The following is a 21713-nucleotide window of genomic DNA, read 5'->3' as shown; positions in this document are numbered from 1 at the left end:
AGCTAAGAGGACCTTAGAAGACATCTTGACCAAAATGAAAAGGATCAAACTCAATAAGTAGTGTGTGTGTATGTATGTATGTATGCATGTATGTATGTATGGGAATCAAAAGTGGGCCATCTGTGTTGTCTCCTCTGACCTTTTCTGTGGAGAGGTCTGTTTCGCTGTCATGTTTCTTTTGTGTGAAGACGATGGTGAAAACAGCGTGGGACCTGCTGCTGGTCTCATTCATGTTGGTGGCAGCTACAGTTCTGTAGGGTAGCACATGTGTACATAGTCAGAAAACAAAAAAACAATATGGACGTAACAAATCCTTCCCAGCGATTTCCTTTAAAATAATTCCGTCTTATAAATGCTAAATTCATGGTCCTGGCTATTACTGCAGCTATCATCACTAGGTTCTTATGCTTATTACAGTGAATTGACTGTCAGGGATTACTTTGTGCGGCGGAGGTGGATAATACTGTGAGGACACCAAACACAAATACACAAGACGCACAGTCACAGGGGAGATACGGGCTGTTCACGGCATGTTCTAGAAATAAGCCCTCTGAGTCAGCACGGGAAGATTAAGGCAGGGTTCACTCCTCCCCACAGGAGCTCTCGTGACACACACACCCATTCAAACAGCAAAACTAACACACATCACTTGAACTAACTTAAATGAGAAACATTCACTCTACTTGCAATTTCAGAAGGGTTCCAAGTTAAGATGTACTTGCCGTTTCACTAAAAAGTTTATGGTGTCCTTGATATAACCAGCCGCTTCTCAAACAACACTGACAATCAAGCTATGAAAACTGTGTGACACGCCATGTGACAAGAACTTTTCCTGATTCCAAATTATTGTTATCTTGCCAGCAATTTTCTGTCTACATTGTATCATTCTACTGAGTATGTGGGCTATCACATCATCGCTGCTATCAATACCACTATCACTCCCCCGTCCTTCCCATGACCTCAGCGTGAACCCAGGGCTTGGCTCACCTAGCTTTGTTGCCTGCGTCCATTAGGTCAGCGATGTCTGTGTAGGAGGTGACAGCTAGCTTGGACAGGTCCTCCACATAGGGACCCATTAGCGGGTGTTCTCGCACTCGTAGGTTTCCTTTGTTTTTAGGGTTGAGCAGATCTCGCACCCGCTCACAGTAAATCTCCATGTAACTGACCTAGAAACATTGTAAAGGTAACAGTATAAGTCCAGGTGCCCCAGTGCAACAGCATTAAAGTGAAGCTGAATGTACACTTTATAACAGAGGTATAAACAATGTATACATTTATTATTCAGAGACTTTTATTTGTTTTCCAATTTAAACAAAACTGTACAATTTAATTAACAACTTAATTATCTGAGCTAATATGTTGAGGAAACCTAACATCTTTGAAGGTTCAGCCAAAATGTGATTGATGTCTGACTATTACCAGGTACCCTTAAAAGGTGGCCAGGAATGGTTCATTAAGGACGAGCCAACAGCAACAGTCAGAGGCAGTGGCTGTGAATAGGGATTACAGCTGCCAAAGAGGTGCGAGACTCACCTCTACTGAGTAGGAGAGCTCCTCTTTGTTGCTGTCTTCATTGATTTTCTCAAATAGATCTTCACAGAGCTGAGAGGCAGAGAAAGAAGAGGTTTAATGCAAATTAACAGCTTGTGGAGAAGTTAAGGGAGAATGAAGAGGAAGACAAATGGTAAATAAAATACTAACAGAGCATATCTACATAGATATACAGTTATTTAGCAAAAGAAAAAAAACAGCATCAGAGGATGATATTGTGACAAATATCTGACAAGATATTTCAGACAAGGCATTGCACTCTAGTTTCCATGTGGACAGAATCTTAGCTATGATGGAGGAGGCTCCAGGGAAGCAGGGTCAATGTTTTTGCAAACAAGTAGGTGTAGTGACAATACAGCTAGTAGTAAAGCATATATTCTTCATTCTTTCAGGAATTCCAGGTGGTGGCTACAAGGGTAAGCAAGGATGGACTCAGGTGGCTGATTATGTTGAAAACTGAACTAAGATACATGAGATAAAGATGATAGGCAGGCAAACATTTGAAAAGACCAAGTTATCTCATTATTAGAAATGTAGGAAAGGTTAAGTTGCAGTTTCAGTGAAAGTATGGATATGGATTAGAATTTTGACACTTTGTTGTATAATAGAAAGTGACCAAGGTCGTGATTCAGAGGTTCAACTGTCTAAATAAACAGGTTGCATTAGACAGAGATAAATGTTTGTCGTAATGTCTGCTATGTAATATAGTAAAATCAGTAGAACAAACCATGGGAATGATTCCTTCTTGCCCCTCCTCCTGCTTGCCCATCATGGTATAGGATTTGCCAGCACCTGTCTGGCCATAAGCAAAGATGCACACATTGTAGCCCTCAAAAGCATGGGCCAGCATTTCCTTGCCAATATCATTGTACACAAGGTTCTGTGATGCAAAGCTGGGGTCGTCCGGCTGTGGGAAAGACAGAGAAATTACATTTATTGTAATGCATTACAATCAATGTAAAATGTCCCTTGTGATTGTCATTACAATACACTATGGAAAATGTATAAACTCACCGAAGTGTGTGACCAGTAGGAGTAATCAAAACTGAAGGTCTTTGCTGGTTCCTTTGGGGCTTTTGGGTTGGCTATAGCTGTGGAAGAAGTGCAAAATTAGTAATGTGGTTGAAAACATCTGGTTTGCTGTATCCAACTAGTTGCTTCAACATCATTAACATCTCGCCAAACTCCCATCCCTCACTTAAAGAGATTATTCATGTATTTCTTCTGGTATTTTTATCCTGGTTGGCAGATAGTGGGTCTCCAAAGATCCTGTTCCTCAATCAGAGCTCTTACAGCGATATATTTGGAACTGAAAGTCACATGAGCCAGTGAGTGATTATGGGCCATTGGCTTTTTTGAGAACTGGAACTGTTGTGTCAAGTTTTTCCAAACACACCATCTTTCATCAGTGTCTTAATGCATGGTATTCATCTATAACAACTCGGTAAAGAATACATAATTTCATTATTTAATTAATAAAGGTATGTAACCTACTCCAACTTTACCTCCTTCATATATTGCATTTGCAAAAGGCATGATGACACAATATTTCCACACTACCCAGGCATTCCCTGTGTCCACAGAGACATTTCTTAATGAACAAGAATCTGCAGCCATGCCTGGCATGTCATCCCTCTCAACCATGTTTACTCTGACCTCTGGGACTAGTATTCAAGCTTTCCACACTGTGCACTGGTTGTGTGACAGAGAGGGAGGAGTGGACCAAGAATTTACTGTAGGATATTTGTAGATATCTGGACTCCAGTTGTTGTTGTAAATCCCCCTCTTCAACAAACTGCAGGTTTATTGACTAAAGCTTTGTGTCAGAGAGTTCACTCAGGCTAGAAAGCAGAAATGCATATGTTCACCATTAGGACTGAGGGAAGATGTAAGGAAGAGGGAAGAGGACAGTTTTTTAAAAAAAAAAGAAGATTTGTGAGACTTTAAGTAATGGCTGTGCTCAAGGGTATAGCAACAATCCAAACACACCAACAATAGAAACCAAAGGCAGGAAGAATGGAAAAACTGTACATCTTAGTAAGCACAATATAACCTGTGTGTATAAGGATTTTCACTCTTTCCAAGCAAATTTCCAGTGTGAACCGCTAAGCAGCAATTAGCCTAGTTTAATGCAAATTCTGTGCTTTGCTAATGGGCAAATTAAAGCTGAGCCTGGCTCCTTGACATGAGGGTGCTTGAGCAGCTTTTGCATCAAGATGTCCCAGGCAGAGTGCCTCATGTGTTCAGGAGATTGCAGTACACTTATCAATAATGCAGGAGATGTGGAGAGACAGGGATTGCATATCGCCCTCCACAGGTCACATGCTGACAGAAAAAGCACAGCGTGTCCTAAGAAACCAGAACACTAACTGCTTCATGCTAAATATGTGATGATTGTAGCAGCTGGAATTGCACTGAAACTCAGGTTGCTACAATCTATAACAGGTGAAAACAATGCATCCGTTTATACCCTCTACATCTTCAAGCAGGTTAAGGTGCACAGGCGGAGTAGCAGCTTCCATATTGGGAACTGGAAGAGGATACAGCAAGACAGGTGGCTATATAAAACCAAATTTCACCTTTGACCTGCCTCCAAAGAGAAATTGGAGCCAGGGCATGAAGAAACGAAGGGGGATTTACGTTACCAGTGCCCCTATTACCCTTTCCTGGAACAATCTACAGTGGCTATTAATGAAGCAGCAGCTAATTCAGAGTCATTCAGTGTCAGCCAAATACAGTGTCAATGAGGCAACTCAGAAGTTAGAAAGATGATGAGACAGTGCCACATGTGGGGCACTCAGACAGCAAGATTCCCATGATGAGCTAGGGGACTGACGGTGACAAACTAACCTTTACTGGGAATCACAGCTGTGCTCTAGCAAGAAATATTGGGAGCTTTTTAATCTCCAAGTCTGTCCCCGGTTTGGCCATGGCCTAAGTCAGAGGCAAGGGTGGATGTGCCTGGTGAAAAAATTTATTTTAGGACAGCAGTTAGTGGGAGACTGCTCAAATCCTAAAGGTGAATCATGCTCACGATGTGGCATTAACATCTCTTTCAATTGCCCACTCCATTGCTCACAGAACAGATAGCTGCATCGCCCATGTGGTTCTTTCAGTGCGTCATAAGGCTGGGTCTCTCATGCTCTCAAGAGTCTACGAAGAGTATTCAAAGCAAGGATGGGAAGGGAAGGGACGGGGCCAGCACTGGTTACATGTATCTGTAGTCCAAGTTCTTATTACTTGTACATTGTGGTAAAAGAATGGCATATTATCTCTCAAGGTATATCCAGCTATTACATCCAAGTGTTACAATGTGATAATATGAAATCGTCTATCGTTTCATATTGTGTTTTATCATTTATTGTATTGCCTCACTAAAGGAACTCTTCGCGGCAATACTTTTCGTAATTTGGACGATGTTTCGTGTTCTGCCATACAGGATGGATTCAGGCAGGCAATCTGCATGAAGGAAACATAAATAAACATGTTGGGGGTGAAAGTGACACAGAAGAGGGAAATTCTGAGCAAGAGTACTCTGACCAGCCAGGACATGCAAGACAAAGACAAAGACAAAGATCAGAATACTGATAATTTACAATTCATGCTGCAGATATACCAAATTAAAAAGAAGGTACTCACTGTATGAAACTAGTTTCGTTTTATTTATAGCAATACAATATTGAGAGATAAAGAGGCCTTTCCATAACGTAAACTTACATAAGATATTAATTAATTGAATTTACAGAAATTTTAATTGTATGGTGATATCTATTGTTAACTGGGTATGAATTGACCTGTATCAGGATGTCAGATTTTGGTGAGATCACAAAGCCTTACATCTTTTGCAACTAAAGGCAAAATAAAGGTAAATTTTATCCTCGCCATCTGAGATTAAGTACAGACAGGAGTGCCCCATATCCCCCAGCATGACTCACCTACTTTGCCTCAGCTGAATATCTGTCACTCAGCTCACTTCTACACTTGCACATCACGCTTACCAACAGAATCAAGCAAGCAGGGCAAGCACAGATGTATAGATAGAATTAGTCACACGATAACACGTCAATGAGGAATTCCACTGCTTTCCATTTATAGTAAATATTCTCACCAGAGTCACATCCTGAACTTAAAATGGCAGACACATTCTGCTGCCTGATAAACGTCATCACTCCGTCTTTCTCAACCATGGCAACAGGTATAGGACCAGATTGTGGTTGCCATAACAACCTTAACTTGGCACAGAAGGGGAGGATGCGGCACATTGAGTTCTGTTTTCTCTCACTCAAGCTTTCCCTTTCACTGTTCTGCAGAAATTACATAGAAAATGTATCAAACAGTGATTTCAGCATTGTGATCCTTAAAAAGACCCCAAGACATTCAGAAGGCATGGTGAGAAAAGCTTTAGGATTTGTAACTAAGACATTAAGCTACTTATCAGGTCAGACTCTATAAGCAATACCAAAAGCAACTTTTACTGAACAAAAAAACCTGTTTAATACCTTGTAAATGGAACATGTCAGAAATATAGCAATGAAGCACAAAAGACAAACATGAGATCGTTTAAACTTCAAATGAACCCTTTGAGCACTGTGACGCTACTCATGGTGGCACAGATGGTACAGTATTGATTGGCAACACTAAGCTAAATAGCATTACATTATCGGTAAAGGAGCAACATAGAGGACTGTTTTATCATTACTGTGCCATCAAACAATACTCAACTTTCATTACATAATCAGATAGCTTACAGATCTGTGTGGGAGGCTAATAGGACCGTTGATTCTCTCAAGACAGAGAAATTTTGACAGAGCTCTGTGTGCAGTGCACCAACAAAAGCTACTTGGTGGCCTTTGTTGGCAGTTCAAATGTTTATTTGTCCAAAATGCTATTGCTCTGCATTTTACTCAGAACATGAGACTGATAGGATGTTGGTACTCCACAGGAGAGCTCAATTTCAAGGCAGGGTGGGGACCAGTTAACTAACCACATCCTGCTATCTAAAGCACATCACTCAGCTGGTTGTAGCCGGCAGACATTTTGTGCTCCAGTGTTCAACATGGGGCCTATAATCCGGCCAGGAAAGCACAGACACCCCTCAGTAATTAGGTTGTTAGGAGGTCTCTGAGCACCAGATGGGGACTAAAAGCTAGCCCCATTCACCTGTGATGAGCAGGGTCTAAAATGGCTGAACCAATCTGACTCTCTTCCAGTAACCCTCTAAGGACATGGCTGTTAGTTTGTGCTGATCGATGTCTGTCTGAGATCATAGGAAGGGAATATATAGGGAAGAAAATATAAAAGGAAAGCAAACGGATGAGCTGCTGAGGGAATTCGGGCATTCAGAGAAATAATGTCTTTACAGAATTGTTATTACCACGTGGGCTTCTTTCAGCAAGAGCGAGAAATTTTAATAGCATCCCCAGGGTCTGTGCGCATATAGGCAGCAGTGTTATGTAACCGTTCACTTCTGAGGAATTTAATCTCACTATCTTACCACACAACATTTAATTCACTCACAGGATAACACAAAATCAGTAGCATGAAACAAATCATGTGCCCTTAACTCATTACATTACAGGATGTTATCTAAATAGAGTATAATTTACTATCACTTTTTCACAATTTGTGTTGATTACATATGAGGTAACAAAGAAATGCAGCAAAATCAAAACACAGTTTTCTGCCTAGACTGATATAGGCCAGGGGTTATCAAACTCCTTCTCTGTGAAGTTCTTTGGTGGAAATACACAAATAGGATGATTTTGAGTCAGAAAGTTCTCTATTGGCTACAACTTGAGCCTGATTGTTAATTTTTTTTTATTGGCCTATATTTGTTTACATTTTGGCAGACTGGCACCAATAAAACTATGCCGTATAAGCTATCAGCAGCACTTACTTGCAAAGTACTCCTGGATGCACAGACAGATTTGAATGGCTCACTTTCATGTTAAAGAAAACGTAAAGACGTCAGCACTCTTAGGTAAGTTCTGCAACATAGGAATGGTCTTTTCTTAGATCATCTTAAAGTGTGTTCATTGGGTGTTTATGAATTTGTGGTGGACACTGGATATGATAATCATTGGACAATCTTTATTGATGCTTTTCATGTCTGTATATTAACATTTGACTTATGAGTGTGACCCTTCTCAATAAATTTTATGGTGAGGAAAGACCAATGTGTATCCCTCAAACAGTTTGAAAATATTGTGATCACTCTCTTCAGAGGAGCAAGAAAAGGCCACTCAGAGTGGGGTTCACCTAGTTCAGCTACCCTGAAATGGAATAATACAACTATGGCAACAACTATGGCCATTCCATATGTGTGGTGTTGATTGAGAAATATTTAGTGTACATGTATACTGTATATGCAGGTCTTAAATGTTGACTAATCCTCTAACCATATGTGTTCTCACCATTTCAAAAGAGAAATCAATACCATCACAGCTCTGATGCTGTGTATCGCCACACAACATTTTAAATGCACACCTGTGTCACAGTTTAGGCATGACTGGTGAAGAGAAGCAGCTGCTGACATGAGTCGATGGTTTGAGCAGTGCCACAGAAACGCTAATATGGTTGTTCAGTCTTAAATAGGATGCATAACGACAGCATGGAGCACAGTGTGAGGTAGCCACAGAAACGCTCTGTGTGTTGTATCCAGTGCCTTTGGAAGAGAGTGTGTGATGGCTCGGTTGCCGGGGCTGCGGCACAGGTGACAGAGTTGTCACTGGATGCAGCTCAAAGCTGAGGGCTAAAAGTAGTGTCTGAGCACTGCTGTGCACATTTGAAAAACAGCTGAGCTTGTCGCAGCCACAACATAGGACATACAAACATCTCCAAAACAGAAACTACACTAACATGTGGTATCTTGATTACCCCCTTTGGATGCAGAGCACTTTCACGTCTGGTCAGGGAGATGCCTCACTGCCTTTAATTAAAAAATATCCACAGGGCAACTTGATACTCGTCTGTTGAGCACTCCTGCCAAAAAAACCCTGGAACTTTCCGGGCAGGCAGATGAGTTCGTCTAGCCAGGAGACGTGACCCTTCACATCAGAATCACAGTCACTGAATCAGACAAACAAATGGCAACAAACTTTCTATTAACGATTGTCAATTTCTTAGATGAGTCACTACATCAGAGTAATTAGTTTAACTGTAAAGGAAGGCACTAAGCTCCTGAGGACGAATCCTGTGTTTCTGCTCAGAAGGCTGATCACGTATTTTTCTCTTCCTACTGGGAGAGAGGAGAGGGAAAAAAAGGCACAGGAAGACACCAGAACAATGCACTGAATGCAGGGTATTGCAATTGACAACAGAGCCTGCAAAACACATTAGGTAATCTGTTATGACAAGGCTTTATGTGCCCAGTCCCCTCCATCACAATGACCCTTTTCACACTGCCTCAACCCCCCTGTCCTTTATAGAAAAACTGATCGCCACATTTAGAAAAGAGAAACTTTCAATGTTTTCATTGGGAAGTGACTAATGTCAGCTAAATGTAAACTACACATAAAAAGCAAAAATTGGTAGCATTGAAAAACATATTCATTTTATTACTATTGGAAAAACAAACACCTTTAAAATATTAATTAATGGTTAATTCAGTGAGTGTGTTGACTTGCACCCAAGATTCCAGGCTATTTGAAGAAATCTGGTTTAGCCAGATTATCAGAGTATGGGTTTAAATGATCGCTTTACATGCAGCTGGTCAGAAATTAGATTTAATCCCTAGTAACTATCATACTATTGAAATGTTTCTTTCCATCTTATTCCAGAACATTTGGAGTGACTCTGCAGTAACAAGAAGCATGTCGTGGGGAAGCATGCCGTTAATTTTTTTTCTCAGGATATCTCTCAAACTTTTACCCAAATAAAAAATTGTGTGTTTCTTATCACCTTGACATGTAAGAAATCAGAGAGGATCAGGTAGCTGAAATTAAATAATGTAAACACAGAAAATTCTGAGTTTTTTTCTGAATATTTCTGTGTTTTGTTTTGTTTTTTTGTTTGTCCATGCCAAAAAGTACAGAAAAAAACCCCATTACACTAAATTGGCTTTAGGTGGGGTTACCACTCAAGCTAGAAAGCAGTAGGAAAGGGCGCAGTCCTGGCCTATGTGCCAGCTGTTCTAGCTCTGACTTCTGTCTATTTATACAGCAGCAGATGGCAGCTAGTGCTCCGCATGCCGACAGACTGTCAGTGACAGGAAGGAATGGACAGATTTCAGCCGCCCAACCTTTCCACCGAACTCATAGCCAAACCATACATTGCTCCGAGCCCACAGAAACCGATAGCTAGCTGGGGCAGTGAGTGCCTTTTGATATTAGCAGCTCGCGCAGACTCACTGAGTCCAGGATAACAGAGACTAAAGAGAGGCTTCTAGAAGCCACCAGACAGAGAAAACATGCTAAGCCAGCAGGACTCCATTCAGAAGCTAAACAAACACAGAACTACAACAAAGAGAGAGGGATATCAGGCAGCCTCACAGGTGATGACATGGGGGGTTAAACCCACAAGGCACACAGACCTGGAACAAAAAGCAAAGTTGAAAAGTTGTCTAATTGAAATCTGCCATCCTGTCTAATGAACAAATGTGTTGTTTGCACCTCAATGTTAACATTAACTAAATGAAAATGGATCCTTAGTCAGGGTTTTCAGCTGTTTCCAAAGGTCAAAGAGAGGCAATGCTTCTCATGGACTAGGTCCAAGGAGGATGTTCTCCTCCTTGCAGGTGCTGCCTCAAAAGGTCAGAGGTCTTTCCAAACACATCCTGTGTCATGGAAAACTATAGGAATACACCCACAGCTTATAATCAGCCTGGTATGTTCCAGTTTAAAATTGGCACTTCATTTATTGACAACTTGCATGTGTCCACCTTTTACCAATGAACTGGTAAGTGGGTCTTTGTGTCCTGCAAGAAACACAAACTGAAAAGGATTCACGATAAAGTATTCCATCCCCAGGTTTTTATCTTGGATTTGTGTAAACATAGGGTATAGAATGGCAACCTACTTTTTCTTCTCAGCTCAAATTTGGTGATCAACATTTTAGGGATTATTACAAAATAAATTGATGCCATAAAATATCAGTTGGAACAGTAATAAAACATTTCTGTCACAAGGGAGATGCTGGTTTAAACTCTCATAATCTCAGGCTAAAAAAATGTGTGCCTTGTCCCTGAATGCTTTACAAATATTGGCCCTCGGATGCTAAACTGCAAATTCATAGAGAAGTGAAAGTCATGAAGAGAAATAAAACATAACATTTTAACCTGTTCATTTGAAACAGCTGATAATTTGTTTCAAAGCCTAAAATCACGATTAAAGGGCATCTAAAATTTGTCTCAAAACAACATACAGTTGATCATATGATCCAGGCAGAACGGCTGAATGGGGGCAACAGTGTGGGCAGGCTGTTCAGACAAGGGAAATACAGAGCCCCTTACAATCGCTGCTCACAACAGGCACCCATTTTACAGAGCAGTGACCTGGATTTCTCAACTAGCCTCCACTCAGAGACTGAGGTCTCGCTTTAAATGCTTTCTGCCTTTATGTAAGCATCATGACATCATGAACTCAACTCTGGCACATGGATCTGGGAGATGATCATTAAATGATTAAAACAAAGAGGCTGCATAACTTGTATGTCATGTTTTGTGAGGAAGCCAGAAAACATTTAGAATAGGCACTGACTGATGCCTCAAGCTAATGTCAGATGACTAACACCTTTTATCCAGCGATTTCTCTGGAGGACAGAAATGACGCGTGAAACTGTGTATCTGTGTGTGCACATATTTGTGTCTGTGTGTAAACCATTAAACTCAATTAAGTGCAAGTATTCAAAGTGCAGCTATGAGAGCAGAGGACCAACCAGCTTGAGGGTCAGCTCTCCAATCTTATTAATTAAGGCTTCAAAAATAAAATATTGCCAATCCCTCCCGACTTCCTACTCATGAATAATACAAAATGAGCATCATGCCCACCACCAAGCTACCGTGCCTGGACTGCAAAGCTCTCCAGTTTGCCTCTGAATTCAGCCTTCAGACTGTGGGAGGAAACCAGACAATACAGTCTGGAAAGAGCTGTGTCGGTCAGGGCACAAAAACTAAAAAAACACATTCACTCTCTTCTTAAATGTGGGAAAGTCCAGCCATTTCACCCAACTTAGGCAATGGACCAAAGAGTAGGTAAGAGAGGAGCAAGCCAGGAGGAGTGCCATAACTTTCAAACAAAACACACCATTATCCGTGTTTTAGCCCCTGTTTGCATCACCAAGTCAGGGATGAATGGTGATGGATGTGGGCTGCTGTTAAGCACAATCTCATTTTCATAGACAAATGAGTAGGGCCTCAGTTAGCAAGTCAGATTTAACTGAGCGGCTGCATAGGACCCCTCTCTGAAAAGGAAATAAGGCAAAATATAGCAACCAAATTTGTGCCCGGTGCATCTTTCAACAAGAGCAATGCATTTTGTGGCCTGACTACATCCTTTATTTCCTCACTTATTATCCTGTACACATAGACCAAAAAAGAAGCACAGTCACACAAATATTCCTAATTCTTTATGCCCCAAAAAATCAGCTGGTGACCCCTTTGTTATACAGGCAATCTCATTAACCCTTGAACTGACTGGGTGTTGCTGTAAAACTGGGACACATTTCAGGATTTGGCTGAACTGCGTTCACCAGACTAATTCATCATTGTTTTATGAGGATGGCCTTTTATCTCTTTTAATAATACTAACATTAAAGGATTTTTGTGGTCTGGACGCCAGAAGTCGATCATAGCAGAGCCCTCTAGGAACGACTCCCTATGAGCGTCAATATTTTGTTGTTTTTCAGAAGGGGCCCATTCAGCAAAAAATATCAGCAGAAACAGCATTGTAAATATACAAAATCATCTTATGCTGTTGGTGGATGTTTTCATAAAAAATAAACTGTAAATAGGCCAGATATCTTTTGCAGTGTAGGCACAAACTGCAGTATAATAACACAATGACTGATGCAAATATAAAAGCTTTGCCTTTTCTTTTGTTTTAGCTAAACTGCATGAATACCATTTTCTGCCTTCACCAATATGACTGAAAGCCCATCATTCCAAGCTGGGCAACTGTATGTGATGCTGCCTCACGCTGTCCAACACGTGAATAGTGCTCATGCACGACTTTCACTATCTCTGCCGCTGCTGCTGTGGCTGCGTTTACATCTCCCCTCCCCCTCCCGAGTCAGCTCCGATCCCATCCTCTCCTCCAATATGCCACATTTTCTGCAAAAGGCTTCCACAGTTCTCTCTCAGCCTGATCACAGGCCAGAATGAAGAGGGTGCTAAAACAAGCTGATGTGAACAAAGCTAAGCAAAGCTGATGAATGTATAAATGAGAAAAAAAAATACATAAAAAATAAATCACTGATATAATGGTTAGATTGCTGAAATACAACTGCACATTCATCCTTTACAAAGAAACCCTTTGGGGCACAGATCTGACAGAAGGTCAGTTTATCCTATGGAAGCATGTGATGTGAAAAACCAAACTTTGTGAGATCATATATATACACTGACTTTTATCATTGCACATATACACAATACATGCAAGTCTTGAGATGATCCACACGCCCTATGACATTAATAGTGTAAAGAGGCCAACAAATTAATCAGTTTCACATCCCGTGGGTGACATCATCACAGTGTCAACTATTAAGTTTCTTTCATCGCAGATTTTTTAATATCTGCAAAAAGTTTACTTCTATCGACTTAATTGTGCACATTGTGCAATGTGACAATAGCCTGATTATATATTATTAAAACATGTAACAACAAGCATGCTAATGCAGAATTGTTCCTGCAGTTTACCAAGTTAAAGATACTGGTTATTGCTTAAGTAAATCACCATTGTACTTAAGCAAATAAATGTCAGGACTCTGAGCTGTGGAGTGAAAACCACAAGTGGTCAACTACAAAGCCTAAACCGCATTTTAGTAGAAGGCATTTATCACTTTCCCCCTCTGACCTCTGCCACAGCAAGTACATTCCAACATTAAGCCAATCCCTTAATATGCAATGGCATGATGTGGTTTTTTATTCATTTCAAAACAATTATTAATTAAGAAAAGGTTTCAGTACCAATGGGAAAGGCCAACATGGCTCAGTGCCACATTTCAGTTTGCAATGTAAATAGTAATGCCCTTGATTTCAAAGCTTAATAAACCCAATACTGAGGGACTTGACTGCATGAACAGAATTTCAGCAAAACAAGCTGTAAATCTTAATCGCATGTCTGATTTTCAGAGATCTTAATAATGGATAAAACTCTACCACAGGATCTGGTCATCGGAGAAAATCTGATATTAAACCATTAATAGCTCAGCATTCATCCTGACACGCAACTTGACTAAAACTGTCTACATGAACACCTGTCTAGTAACTAGTAGGGGTGGGTGAACTGGAAAAAAATATGCAATAAGGGCAGCAACTAATTTATTTGTATTATTGCTTAACCTGCTGATAATTTTCTCAATTAATCGTTTCTCAAAGTCGAAAGGAGATGATAAAGATACTCAGTTTGATATATCAAACACAGTAAAGCAGGACATCTCAATATTTGAGAAGATGAAAACAGCATTTTCTACCATTTCTGCAATCTGCAAGAAAAATTGCATCAGTCATTTATCAAAATAGTTGGCGATTACTTTTCTGTTGATTGACTAATCAGTTCGTCGAGTAATTATGGCAGCTCTGATCACAATCTATTGAATCGCAATCAGGATCCACAATCTCAATTTCATTTGAGATTTTCCCTTGCAATCTTTCTTTCAATTTTCCCAATTTGACATTAAAGTTATTTTCTTTCCTTTTTTAAGTTATTCAACCAATCAGCATGTCCATCTAATTGGCTTTATCACTCTACAAGTATGTCCAAACAGCATGGATCAATTAGTGAATGAGGTCATGTAAAGTTTGGAAACAGAAGATAGAGAACATTAAATACCACAATCTCTACAGTTCACCTAAAATATAGATTGTGTATGCCTTCCAGATCGATCGTGATCTAAAATCATCAGCTGGCTGACCCCTACATTTTAGCTCAGTTACTGCCAAAACTCAGCATCACACAAATTACACAACTTACACAACTGAAAAGAAAACCTTAAGGGCAAAAACACAAGGTCAGTCATGTGCCAGAGTCGAGAACAGCACATGATGTTATGAAAAAGAAAAGTAAGAAAGACAAGTGAGAAGCTTTTATTCATTCATTCAAGATGTTTTTGCAGCTTAAACACATAGTTGCCTTGACTACACAGCATACGTAAAAGACGGCCACAGAAAATATAACAGTAATGAGATGCAATTCGTCACGCTCTGACTCATAAGATTATTGTGTCTTCCTGGTTATTATCATGAAAAAGTTTCACAGATCTTGTGCATGCTCTCAGTGTCAATGACATTAAAGAAGTTGCACATTTGCAACACAATGCAAGTCCTTTTCTGTAATACAGCCGTTACAGGTATTGCAACTGGCAGGGCTGTATGATAAAGTCCCACAACACAGCATGTGCAGACACAGACATCTGCCCGTCCTCCCCTCCTCGTTAGGAGCTCAGTCTGGAATGTGAGAGTCCACTCTGCAACTAGCGCATGCAGGCAAATGTGTGTGGCTCCAAAACAATTTCAGCATGGGGCGACGAGGAATGTAACACCCTGAGTGGGTCTGCGAACACCTACGAGGGTCATGAGGATTACAGCAGCAGGGCGTGGCAACCTGAGGCAAGCCTGTGGATTACAGGTCCTAATCAGGTCAATCGGCCCTGTCTGCATATGGTTCAGCAGTGAGATGACCATCTCTCAACCAAACACATGCTCCCCATCTTACCCTCTTAGATGAACAGCATTCATTCATATGAGATGGCTTCATTGCCATTTCCTCTCATGTGTAACTGACACTAGAGCTGAGCTAGTTCCTCCCTGTAGGGTTTCTGTAAGGTCACCGTCCACTTAGCTCGTACTGAGAGGACACTCAGCAAAATTGTATCTGAACGACGAAGGTTTAATTGACATGGTGACCTTCTGTTTGTTCTATCAACTTGTCAATTTATTTACCCAAAAGCAACATCCATCCATGTCTTGACAACATGGATAATAGGGCTGCAACTAAAAACACATTTTATTGTTGACTTATCTGTCGATTACTTTCTTAATTAATCGATCAGTTGTTTAGTCTGAAAATGGTGAAAGAAATGTTGATCATAGCACAAGATTACGTCCTCAAATGTCTTGTTTGGTCCACAACCCAAAGATATTCAGTTTATGCCAGAAAGGAGTAAAGAAACCATAAAGTATTTAAAATATTTGACATTATCAAGCAAGCAACATTTAACAAGTATTTTGACTGCATTTCCTTTAAAAAAATCAGTCAAACTGATCAATCGATTATCAAAACAGTTGGCAAATAATATAATAGTTGACAACCAATTGGACTCTACACTGATATCTTTTCATAAAGCAATGTGACAACCATTCCCAACGCTGGACATCTCCCATAATGGCAAAGATTTATATCATGTGGTGAAATTATCTGTCTGAACGCAGGTTTGTTCCACTAAAGTCAAGATATCGCTCTAACATCACTGTGTGAGATGTATCAACCATCTTTGGCCAAACTTACATGAGTGGCTGCTCACTGGCTGAGAAGGAGCACAACACATGGGTTACATAACAAGACGGAGAACACATCAGGGTCCTAATGAAGGCAGGCTTTTGGTGTCCTGCAGTTATTCAACATTTGGAGCACCAACACTAACTAATGTAATAGCCCATAGCGTCACCCCTTTATAATTACATTAGCTCTGGTATGTTTAAGAGTTTCAACTGAAAGAGGCCTTCACTTGTTTCCAGCCTGCCTGCAGAGGCTTTGGACACATTTCCTGCACACGGGATAATCAATTTGCTGCCCCTCTGCCTGCAGACTATCCTTGACAACACTCCATGCATGGTGAGAGTGGATGAGAGAGACAGAGGGAGAGGGAGACTGCATATCCTGCCCTTGCCCCCAAGCTCTCTCCTTCTCTGTACTGCTGACACACACGCATAGACACATATGCCCTTGAGTGAGTCACAACAATAAGGGGAGTGTCACGGCCTCATCCACACATCTGCTGAACACCTACAGCTGACCAAGCAACTACAGACAACATCCCACTTCTGTGAGGCAGCTCTCAGTCCCATTTAAGTGTTCTGCCATCAGCAAAGACAACATTAAAAAAATTATAGAAATACACAGGTACCTCAGGATTCAACTTTTTTTTTTTTTTTTTTTGAAACAAATAAATATTGATTTGCCCCTATACAAATTGCTTTATTTGTTAGTGGAATAACAAATAACATGAGTAAGGTTAGTTAATTGTCGTATATTAACTTTATTTAGATTAGACTTCAATCAGTAGCCCAAGAACAAACAGTGTTTTTAATTGTTTGTTTTATTTTGTTTTTTTGTTTTTTACTAGAGACCACTGTATCGATGTTGGCCTATCACAAATATCATGGCATTGATGTAAATATTGACCAGCATGTGTTAGTATCAAATATTTTTTGTCCACATAACATAATGTAGAAAGAGATACCTGGGGTCATATTAAATTATTAAATTCCTAGTAAAGTTTTCCTTTCCAATGGAATGAAAGTTGTTAATGTATATAATCTGTATATCCAAGTGTAATGGCTAGCAAGTATATACCGGTACTTAAATTTTTTAAATCCCTAATATCATTACCTGCCCGAAAAATTCTGTTTCAGTCAAGGTCTATTTTTTTCACAACCAACCCTTTCGGGCAAGTGAGTTGCTAAACTTACAGGCCTGACTTCATATTTCACTTGCCCCGAGCAATAGGGCTTGCTTAGTTGTGGAGTCCTGCACTGCGTTATGCAAACAGTTCACCTGAATTTAGAAGGAGATTATATTGCAGTACTGGTTTTAGAAGTTTTTATGGATGCTCAATAAATTTTGAGCTAAGTGAAAATAAAGCATCAACTACAGGTCTTTTACAGGCACCTTTCAAGCCGACGGAGGGGATTTGATACTCAGAAAACAGATTTTTGTGGATACAACATAAGATAGTTTGATAGAGGAGAATATCCATAAGGTTCAAAAGGTTTGGTTTGAACTTTAATAGATTTAATGAATGACATGCATCTGTTTGTGAATACCAATCATATGTGAAAGAAAACCCAAACTAGTCATAATAAGAGAAACATGCTTCACACAATCATGGAGAAATGTTATCAAATCTACATAAGGTCAATTGTTACCTTTACATAATGTAATCAATCATACAAATCATGTCTGGCCATCCATTCAAAAAATGTGAAAATCTTGATCATCTCTTCCTATGAAAGGTGGCTGACTTTGGTAGACAGTGATAGACAGAAACAGTGAGGTGAGACTTTCACTCTGCATGAGAAATAAGCTCAACTGCATAGTATGAACCTGTGTGTGGCTGAGCCACTAGGTACTGTTAAACTCCTCTGCATCCAAATAAGACAGCATTCTCAGCATACCATCTGCAATGAAGTCCTGATGAAGAGAGAGTATGGCCGCCTGCCAGCCTCCCTCTCTGCTCTGCAATCTGCCCATGTGATAGGAGGTAGAGTAGGCAGCACTGCAGCCTCCTCCTCTCCCTCGCTGCTCACACACTCACTCACCCCCCAAAACACTGCATATTCCACTGCAGTTCTGCTACAAACCACGAGTCACCCTCCAGCACCTCAGAGTGACATTGGCATAATGAAAACCCAAGGATATGGAGTAAAAGAACTGGGGATTTGACACAAAGCTTCTCTTTGGTAAAGTCTGAGAGATAAAGGGCAAGTGAGCCATAACTAGCAGGGGCACTTGATCTTATGGAAGATTCATACAGGCTTAGTCTAATGAGCAGGAAAAGACTGACAGACAAAACTCCAGGCAAATAAGTGAGCCTGCTGGAAGGACAGGTTTCTGCTGTCACATGCTGTCTTGTTGCCGGGCCATTAAATGTTTCCATGCTAAAGTCAGGGGGGAGATCGTGTTAGTCTGCCAGCTGAAATGGGCAATATAACACAAAGCCATGAGTAAAGGGGCAACTAGCAGTTCACAGTACTGGATGACTCACAGTCACAAGTACGCAGGTTGAATCACAAGACTATCAAACACATTCTGGTCTTCTCCTTGTGCTCTGCTATTTCATGTCCTTTCATATAGAACATTACAGTAGTGAAGCATGGCATTATCACAGATTTAAAACAAGTTAAGTATTATAATTTGAAGCTATGCAATGGTGCATTCAATGTGTAAAACAACACGTTTTACAAATACACATATTCAGACTAGTAGAGTGACTTTTATCTTAAATTCAAAGTCATTTTGCAGCCCATTATTCACACATAATGCACATGTGTGAAAACAAAAAATGGTTAAAACATGAAGCTGCTAAGCCTCCATATAAAAGTAAAGCATCTTTAAATGCATCTATACAACATCGATCATCTTCTGACACTGTATTATATGAGGCAAGCTTATTTTTAATGTCAGTCCTTTGCAACTTGAACGAAAAGTTAACAGCAAAATAAAAAGCTTGCAAGCCGTGTCTTGTAAATGATTCGCTTCTTGTAATAACACTACCATATGAAGTTCTTTACACACTGTTTGTGTACACTAACAGATAACATAATCATACACTACAAAGTAACACACACATCCATTCCAAAACACTGAGCATGCGATAAAGCCTTGATGAATTGGGGGCATTAGCAGGCCAGGCTGTGTCGCGACCCCTGGGTCTCCCAGTATGATCCAACTCAGCGTTTCTCACACAGAGACTCCTAAGGCATGCAGGCCCCTTCAGAGGAGGAGGAGGAATTTCATTCTGTAAGCCTTTTATTCTCTTTCAGGCTGTTTGTCCCCAACCGTCAACCATTCAGTTTGCTCATTCTACTGTTCTCAGCTAAGACCCCTGAAGGAAGACCAAGCGGATGAATGTGTGGGATACCAAAAACTCCATTAGGACACACACCAGAACAGATTCATGTGCATGTGTTTTTCAAGACATGGTGTGTGGTTTTGTGCGTGTCATTTGCGTGCATGCATGTGTGCTACTTACTTGTGGTGTTGCCTTGCATCTGAATGATACATTTTGAGTCCTTGCTCATCTCCCTGGAGTTGAAGGGCCGAACTCGAACAGCGACTTTTACAGACGCCCCAGACATGATTGCGGTTTTAGGACTCTGTCTCTGTAAGATACCTTGTATATCCCTCCTAAAGGAAACACAAAAAAAGAGATGTTTGAGTCTGCTTTTGTAAAAAAAAATAATAAAAAAAGGGTGTTAAATGACTGAAGCAAGACCTTGTTTGTCTCCCGTATTAAATGCCTGAGTGCAATAATGCAGAACCCTAGACACAAAATGTCAAACACAATGAAAGTGCACCCCCTCCCAATTTCAAGTCATAGCAGCCTACAACAAATATGGCCGACCCAAACCAATGAAGCGTTTGTGTTATGTAAACAGCTGCCAGTCAGATATCAAACACTCAAATGAAGGATGCAAGGTGATGCATTTCATACATTTTCTACAATATATGCGAGATTAACTTTTGATTAATACAAGATGTGAAAACTGCAAGCAGTAACTGCCCTGCATAAACAACATTATCTATATTTTTTAAATCAGAAACACAACTTTCCAAAGTATAGCACAAATATAATGCTATATATCCCGCAGCCGCTGACTACCTATGCCAAGTATCTCATGTTTTCCATGTCCTTGCAGTCAGCCATACTTGTTAAAGCATACGCCCATGAAATTCTATCTACCCCTATTTGGTGAGGGCTACAGTGGGGCTGCGAGCAGGGCCTGTGTGCCTCATCAACACAGACAGACAGCTTAAACATTCATTTTTTTAAAATTCAATTCGCCGATGTAAGGAAGTAGGCTAATCCTCGGCGGCTGTGTGTTTAGGAGTAATGCAGGGAGGAGTTGCATGCTTATTTTAGCAGCACAGCCTGGACGCATTGTTCCCGGTTTACAATGCATGGCAAGGTTTAATGGATTTAATAATAAATCCTGATGTGTGCATCGTTTAGCTAGCTAGCTGGCGAACTGTTATATGTTTAATGTAAGCTAGCGTTGAGGCATGAGACGTTAAGTGCTGTGTCTTCAAGTCCATGGCACGAAACGGAACTAACTAACCTCCGGTATCTCTGACGGATATAGAAACCCAACCGCAGACAGAAACTGTGGTCGACAAACAAGTAACATTATATGTTTTGTAAATTAAATAGGAATATGAAGCTGTTGTCGCGACCAGAGCTACTAACGTTAGCAAATACAGATAACTCATCATCAGCCACCAACAACTGCCTGGAATAAATCAGTAATATCAACCCCGTGCACGACAAACACTCAAATTAAAATAAAGACATTTTATTTCAACCTTTTATACTCACGTTAGTAGACTCTCACCAGGACAACACCATAGGACAGCGGCGAGAACTAACGTTGGCTAACGGGCGTCAAGGTGTGTTGTGTTTTTTTTTTCCCTATCTGAATCCGCGAGCACGAAAACTGTTATTAAGTCCACTTTGGTGAAAAACACCCATTATAGCGGTATCCTCCGCCGCATGGACCTGTGGCTGCAACCGGTGCCTCCCAGACGACTTTATTTTCCAGTAGAGACACAGACGGACGTCTATCGGCACACAAGCGAAAAGAAGAATTGATAGATTGCCTTGATTTACCGAAGAGATTACGTCAACTCCCTCTCGGCCGCGCTGACTGACAGCCCGACGGGCAAATGAGCGAAGAGACATCGGTGACTAATGTGTCGTAGAGCCTATGGTGCTGCCCTAAATCGGAAGTGGGCGGGGTTTGTTATTTTTTTCGACCGTGACGCCACACTGCAGGATTTCTACCCACCGCTCCCCGCACCGCTGTCACCGCAACACCCAGGGTCACCGCAAAGAGCGCCGTCTAGTGAGGGATGGAAGCATGTCATATCCTCGTGGCTCAAAAAAACGTAATAAACTCAATGAACTTTACGTTATCCTTTATTCTAAATGTCAAAAATGTATATGCCATAAGTGTCATGAATGCAGGCATATTTTACCTTCATTAAGAAAAACGCTTATTTTGAAAAGCC

General features: G+C 40.6%; 1 protein-coding gene across 14 annotated transcripts in view; it reads right to left on the bottom strand.

Moving 5' to 3' along the window:
* kif1b (kinesin family member 1B) overlaps nt 1-21360 on the bottom strand; it is a 59320-nt gene extending 37960 nt beyond the window's left edge. For 12 of the 14 annotated variants that reach the window (XM_030423163.1, XM_030423171.1, XM_030423164.1 and 9 more), the window contains exons 1-7: nt 21022-21351; nt 19678-19832; nt 2566-2642; nt 2279-2458; nt 1534-1602; nt 988-1166; nt 140-251 (exon numbers count right to left, since the gene is read on the bottom strand). In XM_030423163.1, coding sequence (XP_030279023.1) covers nt 140-251; nt 988-1166; nt 1534-1602; nt 2279-2458; nt 2566-2642; nt 19678-19783 — 723 coding nt within the window. In that variant the 5' untranslated portion in view covers nt 19784-19832; nt 21022-21351. Of the gene's footprint in view, nt 1-139; nt 252-987; nt 1167-1533; nt 1603-2278; nt 2459-2565; nt 2643-19677; nt 19833-21021 lie in introns of all 14 variants that reach the window. The other 2 variants (XM_030423175.1, XM_030423177.1) reach the window with 2 other exon arrangements.
* Nucleotides 21361-21713: the final 353 nt, after the last annotated feature.

Source organism: Sparus aurata, chromosome 7, assembly GCF_900880675.1.
Source record: "Sparus aurata chromosome 7, fSpaAur1.1, whole genome shotgun sequence".
Classification (NCBI taxonomy): Eukaryota; Metazoa; Chordata; class Actinopteri; order Spariformes; family Sparidae; genus Sparus; species Sparus aurata.
Note: the sequence above shows the minus strand (reverse complement) of the source record. Positions and strands in the feature narration are given on the sequence as shown.